Below are 8,829 nucleotides of genomic sequence, written 5' to 3' on the forward strand. Positions count from 1 at the left end.
GAGCGGTGACCCCAGGAATGGCCAGCCAGGGCAAAGGCTGCCAAAAAAACCTCAGAGAGGCCCTTGCTACTGCCTTCCTGGCTCCCCTCCTTCTGCAGGCTGGGAGGAGGATGGGGGAGCACCCCCGGGTGCAAGGCCAGGGAAGGCCAGGGGCAATCGTGGCACGAAGCCCCCAGGGTCCTCCGTCTCCCCTCGCCCGGCCCGGCCCTGCCTCTGCTGCTGTTTCCAAGTCAGTTGTGGCGATGGAGGGCTCCAGGCCAGCGTGCGTTCCCGCTTCCTCCCGGCCCCTGCAGCCTGGGACAGTCCCACCGGACCGAGAGCCAATCCTGGAGCGGAGGTCGCGGGCCGCCCAAGGACACGGCTGCCTGCCCTGGGCCTGTGGAATCCCGGCTGTCCCATGGGAGACCTCGGGCCTAGCAGCCCCGAACGGTCTGGAGGGGCCCAGCCCTGGGATCTAGCACCGACAGACCATTGTGGTCTCCCTGACCCCCACCCTGCAGGCCACGGCCCCGGGGCGCTGGCTCCCAGCTCCACACTGGACTCCAGGGACCACTGTGAGATCTGCTGTCCACCAGGGGACGCCAGTGCACACCTGACTCAGGGCCTGCCCCCTCAGCCCCCAGGCCTCCGTCCATCTGTGATTCATCCAACCAACACTGCCCACACGGGCAGCTCCCCTCCCAGACCGTCATCTCCAGCTGTGGAGACCAGACGGGACGGTGGGGCAGCCCGAGCCCACAGCCCCAGCCACCATGGCCCCGGCCCTGGCAGGCGGGGTTCGAATCTTCGCAAAGCCACTTCCCGGTTGTGCCTCAATTTCCCCCAGCGCTACAGCGCTGACGCAGCCCCACGGCTCGCTAGACCCCTCTTACCTTCTCCAGCGCAGTCTCCAGCCAGCAGGAGCAGCAGGAGGCCCAGGGGCCCCGCCACGACTGCCACGCCGGGGCCCCCCGCGGGCCCCATGCTTCAGCTTGGCCTCCGACGACCTCCGTCCTGGAGGGGGCTGGCCTCCCGGGTCCCTCACAGCGAGGCCTCGCACCCAGTGTCAGACGGGGCGGCGTCTGCAGAGACAGCGAAGTGGTCATGAGAAGGTGCTGGAGGGGTGGGTGCCATCTGGGGGGTGGGAGGGGGCTGCCCAGAGGGGGCTCTGGATAGCAGGCAGAGGGGTCAGAGGTGACAGCAAGAGGAGAGCTGGGTTCCAGCACCCCAATTTTTTTTTTTTTTTTTTTACTGCAAAGTCAGACGTACAGTGAGGAAGACAGAGAAAGATCTTCCCTCCGATGATTCACTCCCCAAGTGACCGCAACAGCCGGAGCTGAGCCGATCCGAAGCCAGGAGCCTGTTGCCCCTTCAAGGTCTCACACGCGGGTGCAGGGTCCCAAGGCTTCTGACCGTCCTCCGCTGCTTTCCCAGGCCACAAGCAGGGAGCAGGATGGGAAGTAGGGCTACCGGGATTAGAACTGGCGCCCATATGAGATCCCAGTGTGTGCAAGGTGAGGACTTTAGCCGTTAGGCTACTGCATTGGGCCCAGCATCCCAATTTTGAAAGCCTGGATCCAGATGTTGGCTGCACCCCGCCACTCCAGCTCCGTGCTCACATGCACACCCCAGGAGCCCCAGGAAGGCTCAAGCACTTAGGACCTCCTGTCACCCACAGGGGAGACCCGGATGGAGCTCCCGGCTCCTGGCTGTCGTCTGGTGCACTCAGAGCCTGTGCGGGCATTAGGGGAGTGAACCAGTCAATGGAAGATCTCTCGCTAATTAAAAAAACAGAGAGGGCAGGAACTTAAGGACCCTGTGTCCCAAGCCCAGCGAGGGGGGGTCCTCACTTCCCCACACCTGTCCATCGCCCACCCAGCTCCGCCCTCCCTCCCGACCCCACCCCATCTAGCCAGGAGTTTGTGCCTCCACTGCCCCCCAGCCCAGCACGGGTCTCCCCCTTCTGCAGGAAGCCCCTCTCCCCCAAGCCCTTGCTGTCCCCTCTCCCAGCACACAGCCAGAGCTGGGGTCTCCCTTGCGGCACTCACAGCTCAGCACCCCGTACCCCACACGCACATCCACGCCACACTGCCACAGCTGGAGCCAGAGGCTGGAAGGGAACTGGGCAGTCCCGCACCCCACGGCAGGCCATGCCCCGGGCGGGTCCAGGCTCATAATGATGGAGCGGCCACTGGGACTCGGGCTCCCAAATTACCCCGTTGTGGTGACCGCACCCAGCCCCGGGGCAGCCACAGGGGAAGGGCTGGGCCAGTGTGGCCGCACACCCCTGTCTGGGGTCAGGAGAAGCTGGGGTGGCAAGCGGGAACTGACAGGCGCACAGTCAGGCCACATACACACACCCCAGATCAGCAGGCACAGAGTCAGCCCCACACGAGATCAGGCGAGCCAGACAGATGACAGAGCCGGTCAGCTCAGAGGCCTCCAGACATGGTCCCCGCCAGGCAGGTGGCCCCGGACCCGGGTGAGTGTGGCTCAACCTCACAGCGGAGAGGAACAGGTGCCCAGGCAGGCCACGCCCCCACCTGTCAGTCAACCTAGCCTACAGGAAGAAGGGGAGCAGGTACACCCACTCGGGGGGCCATTCAAGAGGCAAAGTGGGGGAAGACAGCAGCCAGCCGGGGCTGAGGACAACAGCGGTGGCTGTGGAGGGGCCAGGCCACAGCAGCGGGCCCCACCCACAGACGCACATCTGTTCGGCTCCAGCTGGAGAAGGGCTGGGGAGAGGGGAGGCAGTGTGGGTGTCAGGGCCACGTGGCTCCTGAAGGAAGGTCTTTGGGGAAACCGAGGCAGACCCTACCCACCGGCTCACAGCCTGGAGCAGGCAGGCAGACAGTGTGGAGGTAAGAGTACAGGGGAAGCGGGGTGCAACAGACACCCCAAACCTGGCACATCATGGCAATGAGACACCCCCAGGGACACACAATATGGGGGCATGTGGAGACCCTGATGAGGGGTCTCCCACCGTGGGGGCTGGAGAGCAGCATCTAGATTCTCCCAGGCACCTGGCCCACCAGATCACAGCCCACAGGCAGCTGACCGACCACCTCTCCCTGCAGCTGCCAGAGGGTGCCTCCGAGTACCTGGGCTGGGTACGGTCCCTCCTGGACCCCCAAACCCAAACCCAGCCGGTCTCCCACCTGCCTTCCCTGGGGTCAAAGGCCAGAGCATCCCTGTGACCCCAGAGGACACTGAACGACCTGCCTCTTCTGCACCCTCTTGACCTTCTCGTTGTCCCTCCCACGGACGGGTGCTGCCCCCGGGCCCTTGCACATTCCATGCCTGGATGTGACAGCCAGAAGCTGAATGTCGTGGGGCAGCAGGGTGAGGCAGGACCCGCAAGTCCCAGAAGAGGAAGGGACAGAGGCCAGCCTGGGAAGGACCCACGGGGCCAGCCTGGAACCCTGCATAGCCCAGGCCAGGGAGCGACACCGGGGTCAATGGTCCACCCTCAAGATGAGGAGGTAGAAGCTGACACACCCTCCCCCCACCCCGTGAAGGCACAGCTGCCCCTGGGGCTGCACTCAGATTGGGGGAGCGTGGGAGGCAGGGTCACTGCCTGCTCCCCGCCTGCGGTCACCCACAGCAGCTGCAGGTGTAGGTGCGCGGCCGCTCATGTTTCCCGAAGAGTAAAGTGAGACACACAGCGGCTCAGCAATGCCAGCTGAGGGACAGAGAGGGGGGCGGCCCCATCTGAGACACCCCCCAGCCCCCCTCACCCCACTGGATTCCCACGCTGTGCCAACCGCCAGGCCAAGTGGGCAGCCGCTCCGGCCAGTGTCACGCGATGCTGGAGCAGGCTCCGTGTGCCCACGCGGCCTGGCACGCATAAAGGGGTCATTGTAACCCAGAGTGGGGTGTCACAAGGCAGGGACGCCTCGCCAAGCCACAGCCCTTGAGGAGCCTGGGGGCTCAGCCGCTCAACACGTACCCCCAGGCCAGTGGGGCTCGCGAAAGACAGGACCCTTACCACCATGTCCCATCCCAGAATCTTCTCCCTCAAGTCCCAGAACCCCTGTGTTATCCAGGGACTATGAGAACATCCATAGGACCAAAGGGACCCCAACTGAGACACCCCCCCAAGCTGATAGGCTCCGCGAGGGGTCCCCCATTCGGATCTGCCTTTAACTGACTCAGCGTCCTGCAGGACGGCAGGCAGGGACGGGTGGTCCTCAAACTCCCTTTTGCTGGATCAGGCCCTAGCTCTCAACCCTGCCCAGCTCCCACATGCGGCTCAGGAGGCTAAGATCTTGGGGTGACCCGTACCCCTCGCACCTCTACGTGGGTTCCCACCTCCTTCCCTGAGCAACTCCCACCCACCCCAGCCCACCCCGAGGTCCCCCCAGCCAGGACATTTTGCCCCCTAAACCCCTGCATGTCCCAGTGGCCATCCTGCGCTGCCCGTACCCTCTCCCTGGCTCCGCCATCGAACCCCAGCTTCAACGCGCATCTCCCGCACACAGTGGGTACCTTCTGCATGTCCAGTGCTGCCCGCAACCCCCACATCCCTCCTTGGTACTCTCCAACAACGACGCCCTTACCAGGCACAGAAAATGGGGGGCAGGAGACATGAATGGGGGGGTCTGTCCCAGCCGCAGAGGCGGGGAGATGAGGCTGGCCCTGGAGCCAGTGCAGAGTGACCAGAGGCCCTTTGCAGATCACCGCCGGCTGCTGAAAGCCAAGCCAGGGACGGGTAGGGAGAAGGGGCCCCACAGTTTGGCAGGGAAGTCCCGTGGGGTCAACCTGAACCGGCCCACACTGCAGTTCCCGTCCTGTGGTCCAGAGGGGTGCAGGGGTGGCTAAGACTGGAAATCACAGCCACAGCCCCGCCCCCTGGGCCAGACCCCCTCTGCTGCTGCCGCCATTAGGGTACCCCCCATCTCGAGCAAGGAGCGCCCCAAAGCCCCCCACCCAGGCCGGGGCTGGCGGCCGAGGCTGGCCGGTGCCTGGCTCCGCCCCCGGGAGGTGGGGAGAGCTGGGGGGGAGGAGGTGGGCCCCGGGCCAGGCGGGGGAGGGGGTCCGTGGTGCCTAACGGTCTGCACTTTTGCAAAGTGCGAGCCGCTGGGTCGGGGTGGGGGGGGTGGCGGCGCCAGGGCAGCGGGCCTGGGCCAGGCTGTGCCCGGAGAGGCGACGGCGGGCAGCGGGCCTGAGCCAGGCCAGGGCGCAAGGCGCACGGTACAGGGGAAGACGCAGGACAGTGTGTGGGGGGGGTGAGGGTAGGTGGGAAGAGAACGTGGGGTCCCCCCCCAGGACCGGAAGGGGCTCCCCGCTGCGCACTCACCCACCGCTGCTTGGAGATGGGGCCGGCCTGGGCAGCCCGAGCTTCTTTCTTGGCGCGCCTCCACTGGGCGCCCTGGAGCACAGCGAGTGCTCGGAGAGGCCTCGGTGGCTCCACCAGCAACGGAGCCCAGCCAGCAAGCAGGCGAGCAAGGGAGTTTGGCCTGGGGGCGGGGCCGGGGCGGGGCGCCCGGCGGAAGCGGGGCGGGGGGACCCGCGGGGGAGCCCCATCTGGGGTGGGGGCCATCTCCATGGGGGTGCAGGGCCAGGTCGTCCCGTCACCACTACCTCTCGGTTCTAGTAGGCCCCCCACGGTGGATGAGAGCTGCAGCGGGCTGGGGACCATGGTATACCCAAAACTTGGGGAGGCAGGAGAAGCGGCGGCTGCTGGGGGGACCCCTCTCCCATCACCGCTTAGATCACGGCCGGGCCACCAGGGGGATGGATGAGGAGGGGGCCATGGTGGCAGTGGGGGAGCCCCCACCCTAGCCGCAAACCCGAGGAGGGGGCGAAGAGCGCAAGGCTCGATTGGAAACAGACGCAGCTGCCCGGTCAAACCCCTGACACCCGATCCCATCCGAAGGGAGCTGAGCGGATGGAGGGGCGACCCGCCCCAGCAGCCAATCCGCATGCGCTCTGCTGCCCCTCGTGCGGGTTTGAAAACTCCACCGATGGGCAGGGAATGCGGCTCCCCTGGGGAAGGGGCGGCCACGATCCTGGTGGTGGGGAGACCCCAGGACTGTGGGCGCGCACCCTTCCCCTAGCAGAAAGGCTGGGTTCCCCATGAGCCAACGCGAACAAAGCGCCTTGCGTGTATCTAGCCACGTGCCTGCTGCCCAGGGGACTCTAAGAGTCGCCATCAGCCAAGTGGAGGACAGACCAGCAGCCCTGGACCTAGTGGGGGTCAGAGGCAGTGGGGAGCCAGGAGGGGCCGGCTGGGCAGCACGCACACAGGGAGACACCAGCAGGGGCTCAGCAGGCACTTGCTCCCAAGACAGGGTAGGAGTCCAGCCCCCCACTGGGCTTCAAGACTTCAGCCATGGCCCCTGTTGGGCACACAGTAGGAGCTCAACAAATGCAAGTAGCCGGGAGACACGCACCCACCCTGTGAGCCTGGCCCACCTCCTGCAGGCTGCTGGCCGCGTCTCCATGGAGATGACCTGCTGCTCCCCCTGGATGGCAGTGAGCGCAGGGGGCCCAGCAGCAGAGCAGGCCAGGCGGTCCAGGGCCCGTGGAGGGGGTAGCCGGGAAGGCCAAGTGCCCTGCCTGGTGCCTGGACACCCCACACTGTGACTCGCCCGTGAACAACTGGGGCTGGCTTGGGCAATGCCAGGTCCTGAACTTCGCACATGGGGCCCCCAGACAAGGACCTCAGCAATGGAGACCACCAACACCCAGGAAAATGACCTCACACTCCCCAGCAATGGACGACCCCGGGTCTTGGCCCAAGCCAAGAGGGGAGGGCATCTCAAAGCAGTGTGGGTGTTTGCAGGGAGGACCAAGACAGCAGGCACCATGCATGCAAAGGCCCGGGGGCAGGTTGGGCACGAGGCGGAAGTGGAAAGGGCAGGGCCTCGGATGCTGGCAGGCAGCGGGTGATCGCTTGGGGGTGGCCAGAACCGCTCCCCATGGAGCCTAAAGAAGGGAACCAGGGCATGGCAAGGTGGCTCAGTGGCTAAATCCTCCCCTTACAAACACTAATCCCATAGGGGCACCGGTTCTAATCCCAGCAGCTCCACTTCCCTTTCAGCTCCCTGCCTGTGGCCTGGGAAAGCAGTCGAGGACGGTCCAAAGCCTTGGGACCCTGCACCCGCGTGGGAGACCCAGAAAAAGCTCGTGGCTTGTTCTGTAGACAGAGCCAGTGTAATTAATGTTCTAGAAGGCTGCAGAATGTTCTAAGGGAAGATGAGGAATCGAGGCTGCCCTCAGGGTTCTGGACCTGAGCGCCTCAGAGGTCAGAGCCACCACCTCCAGGAAGCCTGCATGGTCTCCACCCCTAGGCAGCCCACGTCTGTCCCTCCGTCCATCCGTCCGGCCACTGCCCTCGTGAGGAGAAAGGGGACACGGCTGGCCCTTGTCAGTTTCCGCAGCTGGGATGCTTGCGGGTAAATTTTTTTTTTCAAAATAACTTTTTCTTCTAATTATAAAAGAGGCGCGTGCAGCAGAAAATTGGAGGAAATCAGCAAAAAAAAAATATATATATATATATATATAAAGGGAGAAAATTAAAATTACCCATGATGCTCTGCCCCAGGCACCGGGCAGCCGGGGACGCGGCGCCCAGCCTGTCCTGGCACTGGGCCTGCTTCCTGGAGGAGGGGGAGACAACGTCGGAGGTATGAGGGCACGAGGGCCAGGCTGGGCACCAAAAGGCCGCGGCGGAGATGGAGGACGTACGGATAGGGGAGCTCCAGGCACAGATGTCAGAGAGAGACGATTCTCCAATCTTCCATCTGCTGGTTCGTTCGCCCGATGCCCACAGTAGCCAGGCCTGGGCGCAGAGAGCGGGGAGCCCACAGCTCCATCCAGGCCTCCCACACCAGGCTCAGGAACTACATGGGCATGGGAGGAGTAGGGGGGGGGGCTTGACCTGGCTGCTGAGCTATAAGTTATAGGATTCCTCTTTGGGGAACCTGCCATACCTCCCCACCCCCAGCAACCAGGAGTGAGTGTACCCCAGAAACTGGCCAGGCAGCCTCTTCCTCGTGGCCTCGCCCAGCCCGGCATCCGAGCCCCGCGGCGGGAGACGTGTGCAGGCAGCCTGCCTCGCCCACGCTCACACCCGTGCCCCTGCCCCGGGCCTGGAGCTGTGGCCATGTGCCAGTCACACCGTAGCGGGCATGGTGCCCGCCCCAGCCACACCCAGGTCCTCACGGTGAATGGTACCTGGCACCATGAGGGTCCCCTGAAGACGCTACACTGCTCGGCTACTGTACCCCTGCAAGTGGCAGGAGCAGTCCCATGCCAGTCCCCCGTCCCTCCCTGTGCTGGGCAGTAAAGACACAACTTGAACAGCCATGGCCCACACCCTGGGTTCGACTCTGCCTTTTGCCATCAAGCCCCCTGTCCTTGCCCACTCCGGGAGCCAGCAGTTGGCTCAAAGACCTCCAGCCACCCTCCTGGGAAACCCAGAGAGAGCCCAGCTGTGGAGGACATTTGGGGAGTGACCGAGGACTGGAAGACCCGTCCCCTCGCTCGCTCTCTGACCTCTTCTGCTTTTTTAATAAACTCACTGAATGTTTGTCGGCTCAAACGGTAGGGCGTGGAGCGACAACTTGGCGGCCAAGACAGAGGCTGTTGGGACCCTCTACAACTATCTCCCCAGGAACCGCCTAGCACCCCTAAACTAATTCCAAAGGGGGAGGGCCCCACAGCTGGCTCTGGGTCCTGGGTCCCTGGGGTGGGGATGGAGCTGCCAGCCCCCACCAGGCAGCCAGCAGGGGCGCCCCGCTGTCACACAGGACAGGACAGGCTCTGGCAGGCAGGGTGCTGGGGTGAGAGCCTGCAGGCCCAGGCTGGCGCGGGCAGGACAGCCAGGCGGTCCCCAGGGACAGT

General features: G+C 64.7%; 1 protein-coding gene across 1 annotated transcript in view; it reads right to left on the reverse strand.

The window, feature by feature from the left end:
- PTPRS (protein tyrosine phosphatase receptor type S) overlaps positions 1-5,375 on the reverse strand; it is a 41,934-nt gene extending 36,559 nt beyond the window's left edge. The window contains exons 1-2 of the mRNA XM_040990667.1: positions 5,279-5,375; positions 873-1,061 (exon numbers count right to left, since the gene is read on the reverse strand). Coding sequence (XP_040846601.1) covers positions 873-963 — 91 coding nt within the window. The 5' untranslated portion in view covers positions 964-1,061; positions 5,279-5,375. The remainder of the gene's footprint in view (positions 1-872; positions 1,062-5,278) is intronic.
- Positions 5,376-8,829: the final 3,454 nt, after the last annotated feature.

This window comes from Ochotona curzoniae, unplaced genomic scaffold (assembly GCF_017591425.1).
Source record: "Ochotona curzoniae isolate NIBS_2020 unplaced genomic scaffold, NIBS_Ocur_1.0 contig_605, whole genome shotgun sequence".
Classification (NCBI taxonomy): Eukaryota; Metazoa; Chordata; class Mammalia; order Lagomorpha; family Ochotonidae; genus Ochotona; species Ochotona curzoniae.